This window comes from Toxotes jaculatrix, chromosome 16 (assembly GCF_017976425.1).
Source record: "Toxotes jaculatrix isolate fToxJac2 chromosome 16, fToxJac2.pri, whole genome shotgun sequence".
NCBI classification, from domain to species: domain Eukaryota; kingdom Metazoa; phylum Chordata; class Actinopteri; family Toxotidae; genus Toxotes; species Toxotes jaculatrix.
In genome coordinates, this window is record NC_054409.1 from 15,839,026 (window position 1) to 15,855,211 (window position 16,186).

Below are 16,186 nucleotides of genomic sequence, written 5' to 3' on the forward strand. Positions count from 1 at the left end.
ATTGTGCTTCCAAACCTAATTAACCCCTTCCGAGGCTCACACGTATTTTTGACTTTTCTCCCTAATTCCATTTGCCTTTCCTTATTTTCACCCAATAGGTGGATTTCCACAAAACTATTTTTGCATAAATTGTGAAAATTAGTTCCAAAAGCGTATAAGAAATGACAAATGAAAGCTTTTACGTTTGACAGGGGTAGGAGAGGTTGACGCATTTACACGGAAAACGAAGAGAACATGCACAAAGGGAGATGGGAATGGATTTTTAAGACAACTGACAATTCCAGTTTAATTTACAGTGGAGTGTGTGTATGCACATTGTTAAATTAGCGGGGGAAGAGGGGAGAGGAGAGGGAGAGGAATATTCTTGTCACTGACCCTTACATGTCAGTTTCCTGACGAAAGGTTAAAAAAATGAAAAACAACATGCAACGCATAGAGAAGTTCATCAAGGGTTCATAAATGTCATACAAGCTGAGAAAAAGCTGCGGAATACCACAAACAAAGAATTACAGAAGAGGTACATATAAATTACAGGTGCTTTTTTTGATAACGTAGTCTTGTTGTACTAAGTTGATGGAAACACAAATTCATTCACATTTTCTTTTACCAACTCCTGGAAATTTGCTTGAAATTGCTGCAGTATTTAAAGACGTACCTAATGTCTTTCAACCCTATCATCCGTCTGTCTCTCCAAGATCAGTTTGCCTTGCGGTCACCACAGGGAGGTTCTGTAAAGTGCAGCCCGACAATGACGGAGTGACCTTTCAGATAAGCATGATAAAGCTGCCCATCCCAGCTCTTCCCTGTTCCTCCCCTGTTATGTGCACCACACACACACAAGCACACACACACACAGACACACACAAACAAATGTGAGAGTGCACAGACGCAGAGGTGCACACACGCATAAGACATATCTGATGACCTACTCTCTGACAAGCCCTCCCTGAGGGATTTTTACTCATGCACATACACATGCACACAAACTAGACCTCTTCTCAGGCAAAGGATCATGGGGTGTCATCTGGCAGGTTGGGTATCACTGGACCCCAGGAGCTGGGAATACGGGGAGGGTGACTTTAGTGGTTATATAGAGGTCACAAAGGTCTCTCGGACAACACAGTGCATCTCTGCATGCAGAGAGGTCATCTTTCACCATCTATCTGCTGGATTCTCCCATGCCTGTAGCAAGTCCCTCCATGGTCTCGCTATATATAGTTCCCTCGCTTCCCTGGATTCTTTGTGATGTCCTGCTGCGGTGGAAAGAGTCTGGGACACATCATTATAAATCAGCTTGTAAGAAGGAATAAAATTTTAAAGAGCTTCTCCCTGGATTCAAACTGAAGTCTCCATTAGTGAGGACAGAGCAAATGATTGCTTGCATGGCAACGCACAGCAAATCAACACAACAACCCCTTTAATCATCCTCTCTGTCCTTTTGTTCTCCTCTCCTATCTTCCTCCCCTATCTGGGCTCTCTGATCAAGTCCAGTAAAGTCTGTAAGGAGGAAATGTGTTTACTATGTCCAAGTGATCAAGAATATTGTTCATTACATCTACATCTCCTGAGTCCCCAACAGTTATCTGTGCATAACGTGAAACTACTTCAGAGAGATATATTTTTCTAACCTTGCATTCGTCAGCATGGGTCAAGGGAGATTAGTGGAGAGGAAAAAAGAGAGTGAAAGCTCATCATATCACTCTGAGGTCTCTGGCAAGGGGCAGGGCTGCTGATAGTACACAGATAGCAGGCAGTGGGAATATAGGAAAGGCAGAAACAGAAACATGGCCACACAGCAGGAATGCCCAGAAAGGCTCTGATTAGAGGGCAAGGAGGCATATACAAACAGTACAACAACAGAGTTTTAAAAACAAAAGAAGATGCAGTACAGTACCAATTTCAGAGTACACATGCGCAAATACACACACACACACATACACACACACGCACACACACAGACACTGACTATGAATTCATTTCATGTCAGCCTTGAGGGAGAGCTGAACTACTCGCCTCATCATCCTCCTTCTCGATCGCTCTGTTCTTGGCCTGCTGCACGCCTCCGGGGCCAGCGAAGGCAGCGATTAACGACAACAGGGAGAGTGTGTATAAGTGTGTAAGTGTGTGTAAGGCCTGATCGTTAGAGCGGCCAACTTGTGTAATACAATTACAAAGGCTGCAGAGAAACTGCTAATGTGCACGCAGGCAGCTCCGTCAGATGGATCAGGTATTGAGTTTTCTATGCTTAATTCACTTTCCACCACACACATGGGTGCATTAGTTAGATTAGAGTGGCGGGAGGGGACGGGAGGTGGGGTTGGTCTACCGCCGAGCCAGGCAGATTTGTTTAGTGGTGGCTGTCAATTACAACCCTGACCCTTGCACTAAATGGCTGCTCATCCAGGGGAAAAAAGGAAAGTAGACAAAAGCCAGACGAAATTGGTAAAGACATGGCCATTTGCTGCAGAAGATAACAAGTGGCATGTTGTGGAGTAAACAATGGTGAAAACACTGCGCGTAATGCTACACCAATAAAACAGAGTGCTGGGGCCTGAGACAGCAACATGACCATCAGTAAGATCAGTGAGGCAATGTTATCACATGAATGCTGCAGTAATGGGATGATACAAGGCCAGTGGTGGATGGGTACTTAAACATATGAAATGGAGTACAAATTATTCAATTTGCCCTTTTTAAAAGTCTTGCGCAGTTTAGGAGACCGATTGTGGATGCAATACTCATAACTATTTACCCCTTTTACTCTTTATGGATTGCATTGTGCAACATAAAAAGGATTTTTTTTTACAAATAAGACCACACTTATAGTAGTTTACTTTTACACACAGTGGGTTCCAAAAGTTTGGGACCACTTTCCAGGTCAAGTCAATGGAAATGTATGCAAGAAATTTTTAAATCTTTTCCTTTTAGAAATTCAGAACAAAATTTTGTAAATTAGATTTCCTTATTTCTGTTACTGGACTGTGCTTTGTAACTCGTGCAAGTTATGTAAAATAGATAAATAATTCATATTCAAACAGATTTAAAAATATTTTGGAGAATAAGGAAGCTATTGTAAGTTTGAAATTTTCAACATACTCTGAATCAAAAACAAATCTGCATATGACTCATATTTTTAAAAAAAAGCTAAAGTAAGTACAGACTTTATTTCAGGTATTGCTTGAACAAATGTTATATATTGCTCCACACATAAAAACACATTCACCTGTGTGTCCTTGTGTCTATGTAGAGCCATTAGAGCCATTTTTCACTAAAGCTGGAGCCGCTCATCTCAAGGGAACTGGACTCAGGACAACACAATCATAATGCCAGTAACAGAATCATTATAACTTTCTTCCAGAGATGATAAATAGATTAAATCTCACAGCAGCTCTTTTTCTCCAGTAGCTAAATGAGCAGTAGGAGGGGGCTGCAGTTTCCACAGTAAACACCTCCCTCCCATGTAAACACATATAATCACAACAAGATGGCCAGTGCAGCTCAGCTCATAATTGTATCACTGAAGTGAGATGAGTGAGTTTTAGAAGGGGGAGAGCATTATTGCTGTTTGCAGCTGATTGAATTAAAATGTCTGCTTCACTCCCAAGAGACCACCCCGATACAAAGGACGTAGATGTCTGCATGTAACTGGGGCCACGCAGTAACAAATAATCTTGTAAGCCTTTACAAAAACTCTTTGTAGGCTCTGACAGTATTTTTTTTCCCCATCTGACAACCAGCTTCTTCTAACAGAGCGGAAAAAAAGAGGGCCAAAGGAAAAGTAGAACAGAAATGAAGAGTAAATTTGGATGTGACAGACTGTGCCGAGAAAACCTTTAACCACCGATTGATGTTAGACAGCTACAGCTACGTCCTCTCATTGTGACACATCCACCAAAGCGCTGATCGCTTTTTTCCTCCCACTTGTCCAGCCCTTGTCACATGCACGTGTCAGAACTGCTTTGACCAATCCATTTCACTCCATGACCACTGACTTCAGACAGAACAGCGTGTTAAAGGAGTGACCACTGACACTCCTTGGATTTGACATGCCCCGTTGAAATTCCTTAGACAGTATACTGCATTCTGTCAAGTTCTTATTAAAACAAACTATGGCAACAGAACGAAAATGGAAGCTACAGTGTAAATATTCCAGCTCGAGTTTCTCATGCCCCAGCCCTCAAATTCAATCAATGTGGAAACAACTGCCAACAAGAAAAATGGCAGTCAAAACCAAAACCAGGTTGTGCTGGTATCTGGTGTTCCACAGAAAAGCAACACAATAAGGTTCAGACTACCCTGCCAAATTTCCCCAAAAATTGCAGGGGAATGGAAATACGTATGTCAGTTGGTAATGCTCAAAGCTGCCCAATCCTTACAACACATTGGTGTGTTCAACATTGTTGTATTTGTTTACCAGATTCTTGCCTCTTTTCCATGAACAAAAAGCCACACAAAGCAGCCCAGAATAGCTGTGGGTTAATGTGCCTCAAATGTGGATGCTCTCTGCCTGTTCATCCTGTGGGTAAAAGCCACGCAGCTTAGGAGTGGCTCTACTATCTCCGTCTCATTTCATTCCTTGTCTCAGCCTCCCCTTCTCCTACTCTTCCTCTGGCCGGTATCATTGCTTTTGTTGGCGAGGTCTTGTGCTAGAGCAGGCTGCTAAATAAAACATTTGGCATGGAAAAACAGCGATAAGAAAAAATGTGGCGAGCAGAAAGCTAGTAAGTCTTCACAGACTTGTAAAAACAAAAATACCATGATTTAGTAACATGCAGCTTTCGCTAAATGCGAGGAGTAAGGAATGTGTGCAGTCGGATTTAAACAAGCAGCTACTGAAGGAAACTCATCAGGAGGTATGATTTACCAGTGTACTGCTCCTTCCTTTACACAGCAGAGGTTGCCCTGTGTTGCCCTCCCCCTCCTCATCTCTCCAGTGTAACCCCCTGTGCTTTTACCTGACAGATCAGCTTACCTCACGTCAGCCTAAAAACCATGGGAACCCCTATGCATGGTGTGTCACCACTGAATTATCGGTTTCCGCTGCACATGCTCCAGCATATCTGCAGCAAGCCATTATGGTGTATCATTTTACAGTTAGTGTGCTGACTCCAGTGCAGCTGGTGTACTGTATGGGGTCATAGTTTACTGAGGTCTGGAATTAGAGAAACAAGCCTGTCATCTTACTAAGCTCGGTCATTTTTTCCAAACCGAGATCTCATTTCTACATCAGTTTGACTTGAGGGAGAGCAGTTTTACAAAATCTTCCACTGTGTTAAGAGGGATACTCCCCACCAGAATGATGGCTAGGTCAGCAAAGACCCAATAAATTCCTGATACTACTAATAAAAATAATATCTATGCACAGACACTAATCATTCATCATGATACCTATTAATAATGGCTGCAGTAATACAAGTCATGAAAAGGAAGGAATTAGGTTGAAAAGGTATTTGTAAATGCAGAAATTGATCCTTCCTGTCGTGATAGCACTGAGGGCTGTAAGGTCTGATAGTGGCAAACGTGCCACGGTGAGTGTCTGTACCAATATTGTGGGTTCCATGCCTGAGTGGATCTGGAAGCCTGTGGAGGTTAAACAGCAAACAAGAGTCGTGTTTACCGTAGGAATCTCGAGCTAGACTGCTTGTCTGTATACAAAATAGGGCCAATTCAGACATTTGACCTGGTTTGGAAAAAACTGCTATTTTTTCCTCTCTCTCTCTCTCTCTGCAGTTCAGAGCAATCATGACAACAACATCCATTATTCACCTTCTGCCTACTGTATGGTTAAATCCTTGAAAGGGGCAAATGCACAGCTGGGAGCTCTCCTCTGCTGCCAATCCCTTACACAACTTGGAAGATTTGCATTTATTGTACTGTATATCTTCCTAATGTATTAAAGTAAGAACACTTTCAGCCAACAAAGACATGCATGCATTGCGATACAGAAATATAGAAATAGTGAAAGTGAGGGCAGCTGTACTTGACTTTTTTTTCCAGTCTTTTGTGTTAGAACATCATGTAGGACAAGCAGGGGACAGACACTTTGAGCTCAGTAAAGATTCTGACATTTACAGGAGTGAACTTTCAGAGCAGCACACACTGCTTTCTGCCATTATCAACCTCATCTCCATAGTATTCATTAAATGAAGAATGCAAACAAATCAAAGACAACACAGTGGCTTATTGGCAGATTTCAAACGTTAGCAGGGCTTTTTGGTTCCCTGACAGATTCCTGAAGTACAAGAAAGAGAATATAGTACAGTTTGTCTTCTCTGGCAAGCACACAAACTGTAGCAGCTTTGACAGTGTGCTTTACATGTTAGGAGTCATAAAGTAACCCTTCACTGTGGGGCTTCTGTCTGGGCCCCATTAAAATTAGACCCATTGAGCTTGCCCCAGTTAAACACTGTCTGCCAGTACTTAGGTCACCGGGGACTGATCATGGAGATATGGCACACACGCACACACACACACACACACACACACACAAATACACACAGTACAAACACAGGAAAGTGCTGACACCCAACAGCAATCTCGGGTTGCAAACTACTACTGGACTCACAGTAACAAAGCCCAAAATGAAGAAAGGAGGTCACGCAGTAGGGTGTTTGGTGGTAGTGATGGTGGTGAGGTTGGGTACTTAACTCTGCCTGTGGAAACAAAATGTTTTCCACGATGGTGGTGATGAATTCCACAGTGTTTGCTGAGACTTGTAAAGAGCAATTACACAAAAAAAGGGGACAAAAACACCCATTCATCACATGCCTGCAACAGTCAAGCATGATTTCAATAGCATAATTTTTTAAAACATCCCTGACTCTTAACACACATTTTGACTCTTCTCTGCTCTTGTCAACAGAAGTACATGGAGGGTTGGGGGGGGGGGGGGGGGGGGGGGGTTAATCATACAACAGTGCATACCAATCATGAAGCTTTAATTTAGCACCTCATTTAACTCAGTAAAAACAACAACTTTACAGGCTGGCATTCTGACACACATTTAATTCTGCCCTCTGGTAATGGCCTGCTCTGTTTAAAAGTCTGTTTGGCAGCTCTGTAGATAACAGATGGAAGAAAAATGAAGGGAATTATGAGAAAGATTGATTTCCTGGGGATGAATGGTCTGGTATTCACACAGATTTATCTGAAACAGACTTTCTCAGACTCAGTTATTATTGAATAAACACACGTGCACACGCACATACACACACACGCCTTGCCACTGTACACAGACAAACAAGAACATGCACATACAAAGGACACGCATACACAACATCAGGCTCATACAGAAAGTTAAGAAAACAGAAGTACACAGAAGTATGTGAGTCAGAATGAAAATATTATATAAGGTGATAAGGCGAGAAAGACTGAGGACTGCTAATAGTGAGTTTCTTTTCAAATTAATATAACTTCTAATTCCCCAGGTCTTACTGAATGAATCTATAGGTGGTAATAATTATTTCTTGCAAAATAAGCACAAATGTGGTGTAGCTGAATAACCCGTCTTTTCTCATGGTTTTTCCCTAATGTCTAGTAAAAATTTATTCCTTTAGAAGAACAAGAACAAGCATTGTCCTTTTAGCCGTCCCAAGCCCATCTTTAAGGAACCGTAATGTAAACCAGAGGCTATAACTTCTCTTGTGGCATCTCAAAGCAGACACAGGAATGGAGCAAAAAAAAAAAAAGAGAATGAAGGAAGGGGGGGTGGGCGGATAAAGTCCCTCATTTGAGCCCCATAAAAGACAAGCAGGAACAAACATTTATCTGTGGCAAGGCTTTCACTGGATGCTTTAAGAGCACAGAAATAACAGAGAGCAAGATGCTGATAAAGTGGAGACAGGAAATGGGGAGCGTGGGTCTCCTGCTCTCATGTTTCAGTCGGGACCAGTGGTCCCATAACCCCACCACCCCCACCCCTTTACCCCTCTCTCTGTTCTGCTGACATACATAGACCACAACCCTCCCCAATCAGACATTAGTGCAGCGTCTGGAAACCACCAGCCCTCTTCACAAAGCAGAGATGTGACACATTCAGCAACAAAATGAAGAAAACGTTTCAGTCTGCAGGTATATAAAATGTGTGGATGTATCCACTTGAGGGCTTAACAAAACACATGCCAGCTTGGCAAATGACTTATTACAGATGAATATTGTTCCTATTCTTCAGGAGGGCTTTCATACATTTGCTTTAGTCCCATTCCACTAGTGAAGCTCTGGCTCTGAGCACAAGACAGGGCAAAGCCTGGATTAAGGGTTTAGCTTTGTCAATCAGAGTGAGAACAGAGGGAAAGACAGCAGCTGTATTTCCATTCTGGAGAGTATACTGGATTTCCATAGAGACACGAAAATTCAGGTGATTGCCAAAGCTTCCACGGTACGTGTGTGTGTGACTCAGGTGTTATGAGTCACCACTGATATCATCTCACTCATTACCGCCTCAGTGGTATGTTGGCCTTTCTCATCAGACCTGAACATATAGCCTGGCTTTGACATCAAAGGTGCCCTGGCAGCGACAGAGCAGAGGATTGAAAAAGCATTGAAATGATGATATTCGTGCTCAAGACTCTTTTTAGAACTCTGTCTCTGAATGATCCAATCAGCTATTAAAGCTATAATGTCTTAACTGAAAGGAGTTTTTACTTCTAAGCAGTAAATTGTGGATGCTGTTCTTGTGGCTGTGTGCAGTCTAAAAGTATGTGACCTATGTATGCCTGTATGGTATGTAGGTGAGATTAGATTAGTTTCATTAATTTTGTGGATGTCTATGAGACCAGCAGAAGCGAAACCTGGACCAATAATTTCCCTTTTTTGTCAGCATTTTTAAAATTACATGCAAAAATTCAATGACAATAAACCTGTTCTGAAAATACAGTTTACAACACTGGTCACAGGCACAAAACAGGACATGGTTCAGATGTTTGAAATTCTTTGTGAATAGCTCACTTAGCAACTTTATATAAATTGTAAATTATAAGTTGCAGTTCTGTGTGGACCAGCCATCCATTTTGCTTACCCTAACTTTGACCAGTGCTGTTACTTGGTCCCATTGAAATCCAACAACTGAACTAAGCTAGGATTATCTCACACCTTCAGACTGCATGCAGGGCATGTTTGGCCTAAATTTTCGGGGTGCTGTCGGAGTTTCTCTCATCTTCCTGTGCCATGTTAAGTCTGTGCTTACTATGTAATAGTTACTAAGGCTGTGCCATGGCTCACGCTGGGCCGGGGAACCAAGACTGCAGGGAACACTATTAAAGGACATTGGGGAAATAACAGTATTCCCACTGACTCTGCCTTTTACTGCTCATCAGCACTTTGAGCTTTTTATAGTGTCTGTGTGCATACATAAGAGTACCAGCATTGCAGTAGCATCTCAAATCCCCCCTTAACTCTGTCTATTTTGCACCCTAATCCTCTTTACTAGGTAGAATAGCATGTATGGCACTGGTACAGGACATTCATTTTTGCTGTGTCCACAGCAAATTACATCAGCTAAATTATGGCAAAAATGCTGACATTTATCATTTATCTTTGCATTTGTTATATAATTAACAGACACAAAGAAAAGCAAATAAGAGATATGGACTATATTATCAAATTATCACGATGAGTAATCATAAATGCAAAACAAAAATACAGCCACAAAAAGCTCAAAGATCAAACATTCTTTATCCAAATATCTTTTAGTTGATCCTGTTTACCTGTGTTTGTAATGACATGTCCTTGACTGGTTTCATGTTGGGAACACAAAAATGCAGGAGGACATTAGTGGTTTGAGCACCGGGGGGGGAGGCCATGATGCCAAATTAAAGGGCAGGAGTGGAGTATGTACTTAGACTCACTCATGATGTGCTCTGTCAGCCCTGCTGCTTATAATGGCATGAGAAGGGCCACTTAACTCATAATCACTTCTCTATCCCCCTTTGGCTCTGTCCTCTCTACCCCTGTAGCCCCCCACATCACCCACCCACCTCCTCGCACTCTCGCCCCCACCCCTGGATTTTCAGACTGTTGGCTCTGATCTCTAATCATAAATGAACTGTAGATCAAGAGCAGGGACAGTGGTCCACACCCCCTTTCCCCCTTGGCTGTGTTCCTGTAATCACAGGACTCTTGGCTAGTAAGAGGCCAACAAGCCTTTGAATGACAAATGACTGTACCTCTAATGCATCAGCCATCTCAACTTTGAAGAGCCATTTTCTGGCAGAGGGGATATCACAGGTAGGAAATCAGGTCACCACCGCCACTATCATCATCGTTACAATCATTATGTCCCATCTCATCCAGTAGTGCACTTGAAAGTGAGACTTTTTATACAGTTATTTTCATTTACTGTCCATAGCCTAAAAAGCAAAACTGGTGGTGCACTCTGACTTACCCCACTCTCACAAATAACACACACACACACGCACACACACAGACACTATCTGGGTGGTGCGGTATAGCCTACGTTGCGTAGACACACAGGTCAGCCATTCTGGCACAGGCTTGTCAGTCAAGTGTTGCTACTTGGGCTGAGCTCTACTAATGGACTGCTAATAGAAGTGAATGTTGCACTGTGAAGCTCCCCTGTAGCTGAGAGTGTCACAAAGGGTGATTAATGACACACTCTCCTTTCCTCTGCTGTCCGTCCCTGTCCTCGCTCCATATCTCGCTCTCACTCTTCTCTCTCTTTCTCTCTGCCGACTTCTACCTTCAGCTCCCTCTCGTCTCCACTCCTCACCACTAATCTTTCTGTCCCATTTGCTTCTTTTGTGTCCTTGCGATCACCTTTTTCTTTCTCATACTATTGTCTGTCTTTTCCTGTCTTTTTGCCCTGCTCTCTGCAAGGACGGGAGATTATAGCACACGGCAATCAGAAATCATTACTATACTTCCCAAAGGTCAAGTGTACTTTCAAAACTCACTTCAAAGCGCCTGCAATATGAGAGCAACAAATAAAAATAAAACGGAAACCTCCAACAAAAACTTTTAGGTTTACATTACTGGAACAGTCATCCTTCCGTTATGCTGGTCAGGGAGCATAAATACGCAGAATAAACACTAAAATTGCTCGGGTGAACCACTCCTATTTGATGCAGCAGGTTTTAACAAACTGCAGAGGAGTTTACACTATGTTATGATACATAAATGAAACATGATGTGTACTGTGGGCTAATTAGACTAAACATCTTTAAATTTGACTGATTTTAGAAGAAGTGTATTAAAGTAGACTCAGATATGATACAAGGATTTAGAATTTCTCCACCAGAGTTACATCCTGACACGGAGGAGGGCGCTCTGAAACAGCATTTAGACCATCATACACAAGAAGTTCTAAAAAATATATATAACTGTTAAATAACAGTTGAATGAATTAATAAAGTTAGCAAAAAAATAAATAGGTGGTTGCACAAGAGGAATCTGCACTCATGACTTCAGCATATCTACAGTGACAGTAACTGTATTCGCTTCCACCAGCACAGCAGACGATATCCTCACCCACCAGATGACTGCTGAACTGTTCCCAGCCCCAAAATAGCGCAGTGTATATTTTTTGCTTTCATAACAATAGTATATGACATCAAGTGGAGCAGGGAAGCAAACTCAGCAGCCACTTTTCACAGTAATTATCACTCACTACCACACTCCGTCTGTGGCTCAGCTAGCAACCAGCATGCACCTCTGACCCCGCTCAGCACTGTCAGACCATACTGTACAGACTGTTTACTTTGCCCTCTTCCTTCACCTGTACGTAGGGGAGCGCGTTCCTGAATTTTAATTTTCTTCAGTTGCATAAAATAGCTTGACTGTAAGTGTGTCATATTACCAGCTCAGAGGCACTGGCAAAAGGCTATCATAGGAGGTAATTTATAAGTACTGCTCCTTACACACAATGTGCTCATTGTGCATACAGGCCCTGTTTATAGAATGAACGCAATGGTAGTAAAATTAGCGTCCCCCCAAGGAGCCAGTTGTCAGGCCACAGGGAAGCCTGTTAGAATAATAATGATAGAAATAACATTCGCATTTACCTGCATTCTTAAAGCAGCGATCAGATCAGTCTGAAATGGAGAGTTGTGTGCGGAAAATAGCAACGAACTTACTATGCACTGAATCACGGTATTTCAGAAACTAAATATATTAAAGATCCTTTAACTTTTCCCTCCATAAACAATCCTCACAGGACACATCACCAGAAAGTGGAGAGGCAGCGGAGACGGGGACACAGTGTGAGAGTAAGAGAGAAAGAGAGAGACATAAGAGCCGCATTGTGGAAAAACTGAACTAATCCCAGGAAGGCCAGCACCCATGGGCAGGACTTTATGAGTAAAGTATCCACTGCTTAACACAGAGATACATCAAAAGGACATTGTGTTAATGTACATAATAGGTCATTCATGAAAATAAAAAATAAATCGATCAAGAAAACTTCCTCTCATCATACATTTCACACAGAAAACTCCTGTATAACTTTCCCGAGACTGAGGTATAATCCATGCCTCAATTTTCTGAGGGTTTAGAAATCCTCCTAAAATTCACCTCTGCTTTCCCCTGAAGTACATTTAATGTGTGAAATCAATAAATAAAGTGCATCATTTTCCATGATTCACTGGTCAGTCTGTTTCATAGATAACAAATCCTAATATTTCGGATCCACCCATTAGAACTAAAAACAGTTTTTACATTCTTCTTTTTCACAAGAAGAAAAGAAAAAAGGTCAAATATCTGTTGCGGGTTTTTTTTTCATATATTATCCTTTTTAAGAGGAAGTATTCCATGTATTCCCATGACAACTTGACCGCCTCCCATCAACTTTTAAAACATGCACAGAGACACGGACACTGCACATACTGTACAGCTCTGCTGCTGTGCTGGAAATACCAGGCGTACATCTGCTCTTGCACGAAGGGTTTCCCATCAAGCTACTGTCACGGAGCTCTCAGCTACCTCTCTGGCAGCTCCCAGCTTATATCTGTCTCAACCTGTCTCCTTTGTCAAGAGTTCAGCAGGTTAATGAGCACTCTCATTTCCCAAAGCTCACTTCTGTGTGTGCGATGGGATGAGAGCAAGTCCTCTCAAAGGCAGAGTCAAAAAGTAAAAAATAAACTACAGTAGCCAGATGAAATGCATATACAAATACCGAAAATGTGTACCTATGACTGCAAAAGAAAACATGCAGGAAGGGCATGGTGTTATGAAGAGAGCCTGGGTAAGTGAGCCACTTTAATCACCAGTAGTTTTACACTGAAGAAGTGACTCTCCAGCGATTTGGAAATGTGTAGAGCTCATCAGTGCACAAAAATAGCGGGACCCATTAATTAGTCTCAAACAATGTTCTCCTGGTGTATCGACTTCTTAATGGACAGAGAAGGACCTTGTTCGCATTCCCATCAAGTCAATGACACAGAGCTCTCTGGGGTTTTGCAATGGGTATTATGTCATCTCACCCTGCCCTTCAGAAACCGGACCTGTGCTGTTTTTCATTCTTCCTCTCCCTCTTTTGCTCATTAACTATGTAGGAGTGAGATGAAGGTCTGGAGCAGCTAGATAAGGTTGCTCACAGACCCTCATCCCTGTCTAGGTTATGTGCTTGGACCGCAAATTTAAGCTTGTGTTGCTCTTGCATGAGCAGCAAAGCCTTTGCTTTCAAAAAAAAAAAAAAAACCCATATTAAGCCATTGATAAATCTTCCTTGGGTCTTTTCATGCAGACGTCTGCAACCCAAATCTGCTCACTTTACCTCATCTCACCATGTTATTCATTGGTTCATTCCAGAAAGAGCAGACAGACCACCTACCTCACCCCAGAAGCATACACACTTGGCATCTGACACACATGCACAAACACATAGTGAACATCCACCCTTTCACAGATGGGTTCCTCCCAGCTCCCTTTGTTTGACAGACAATCCCACTCAGGAGAGAGCAGATTAAGTAAATGGCTTCAGGTGCTGTGGCATTATCTCAGAGCTTTTCATAACTGACGGCTACCATGGTTTACAGAAAACATCTTTCAACAGGCGAATCCACTCGACTGAAGGAAAAGGCTGAAAACCCGCTGAAGGTTTAAAATACGCTCACTGACTGAAGTTAAATAGAAATGACAAATGTAAACTGATTATGTGAGAAGTGTTCGGTTGAAAATGAAAATTGCCCATTCCTAAACTTCGCTCTGTGTTTCAAACACACAGGTTATTCAGTCATATTAAGTACATCTCCTCTGAGGAAAGGTCAATACTATAATAGGTTGAGACTAAAATATCTCACTTCACTGGAATTTGATGCCATTTATCATTAGAGGATGTAATTATTCCCAAAGAATGGCCATGTCATTTTAGAATTACACTATTCATATGTGTGTCAAATCAAGACTGACCAATAATGAATCATTTCATGACTTATTTTTTAAAACATGGAAACTGATCAGCTCTGTGGATGGTAAAGGAGCGAGTGAGTGAATGAAAATTCAGCCTCCCATCTGCAGGTTTTTTTTCCAGAATGAGTGATATCCTGGTGAAACTACATTAAAAAAACAAGGATCTAAATTTAAATTTAATTTGGTTAATTATAATTAGAGGCAAATAATGGTCTTTGCATTATCTTTTATCTCCAGTAGTTTTGTCATGATTTCAGTGCACAACAGGATCAGTTTTGGGAAATATAAAACAGCTGCCTAAATATGGGATCGATATCATTTTGATGAGCACTTCTTGATTTCTTTCCTTGGAGGAAGAGATGTGATAGGGCAACTGTTTCTTTTTACAAACGCCAGCTGTGGTTGACTCTCCAGAAACAAGCAATTTTCAGTTTCTCCAGTGAAACAGTGGTGATTTTGTTGGCAACTCTTTTCTGGACATCTGAATTTACTCACCTTTCGGTCTAATTTTAAGTATGTCCCAGTATAATTCTTCCTAAACATGATATCCCACAATAGGTGGATAAACTATGACCTCTTGTAAGTCCATCTTACTATGATCTCAACAAACTGATTTTTTTTTCAGATGCCTTCATTTTAACTTTCATAGTTTGTCATATTCATACCATTTAACCCATATTACTCTGGGAGCCTGCAGCAGGCCTATTGCTTTGACACAGGCTACATGCTGGATTTATCCTTAAATCTTTCATAAATCCAGGGCCAAAAGGTGGATAAACACTATTTCTCTGATGCTGCTGCAAATAAACAAAGTTCAGGTGGTTCTTCCCGTCCACTACACCCCTGCTGTAGCTTACGGGAGTTTACAGAACTTTTACCGAGAGCGAGGCCAAGTTCACAGGTCAAGAAAAGACGATAAAGTTTACCTTGAGCCACTCCGATGTCCACCAGAAGAAAGAGCAAAAGCCAGGACGCGGTCAGCATCTCAGGAGAGGTTCTCAGCACTCTTCCTCCTTCTCTGTCAGTCTGTGCACCGTACCCCATGACGAGGAGTCAAACTCCGCTCTGAGGCAAGTCCGAGTCTCTGAGAAATTGCGCTCAAACACGCTCGTTGTTGTGCGCCGCAGCCAAATTTTCACCCCTTAACAACCCCGAGAGCAAAAAGCAGCTTTGCAGAAAATAAATCCAGCGCTGTGTTTTTGTAAACACGCGAACTGTCACAGTTTATGGAATAAGACGCGGGTGCATCGCCCTCCGTAAGATAAGGTGTTGCGTTAAAATCTGTCTCCGTCTGCTTCTCCCTTAGAAGGTTCACTTGGTTTGTCTGGAAGTGTGGATCGATGTCTTGATGGCAAATTCATGCTCCGGTCAGTCCCACGCCAAAATCAAAGTCCTCCGGTGAGTCGCTCTCTGTCGCACCTTTTACGCGTGCAAGCGAGTGTGTGTGAGCCGTGTGTGCGTGCGCCGCTCCTCGCGCTCCACTGACACTGACGGGACTGAACTGGGGGAAGGAACAGTCTCTGCGGGCTACCTTGCTCCTTCAGCCAATCCAAGTGCTCCGGCAAGTGGTGGCGCTGTATCAAAACCTGGCCCGGACAGCAGCAGGGAATGGATGGCGTTCATTACTTGCGTGATTAATGGACGCCTTGGGTTCAGCTTACATGACAATCATTGAAGTCAGTGATGCTTTTAAAGTAGCCTCAAGTGATCTTGGGTGGATGGGGAAACGAGAACAGCAAAACTAACCTACAAACAAACACGAAAACATGCATCCTACGTTTTAATAAATAAATAAATAAAATAAAATATATAAAGTACCAAGAAC

The 16,186-nt window shown here is 42.2% G+C and overlaps 1 protein-coding gene across 1 annotated transcript in view; it reads right to left on the reverse strand.

Annotated features, from left to right (window-relative positions):
• unc5c (unc-5 netrin receptor C) overlaps window positions 1-15,729 on the reverse strand; it is a 106,122-nt gene extending 90,393 nt beyond the window's left edge. The window contains exon 1 of the mRNA XM_041059601.1: window positions 15,288-15,729. Within this exon, the coding sequence (XP_040915535.1) occupies window positions 15,288-15,405 (118 nt within the window). The 5' untranslated portion in view covers window positions 15,406-15,729. The remainder of the gene's footprint in view (window positions 1-15,287) is intronic.
• Between the last annotated feature and the right edge of the window lie 457 nt (window positions 15,730-16,186).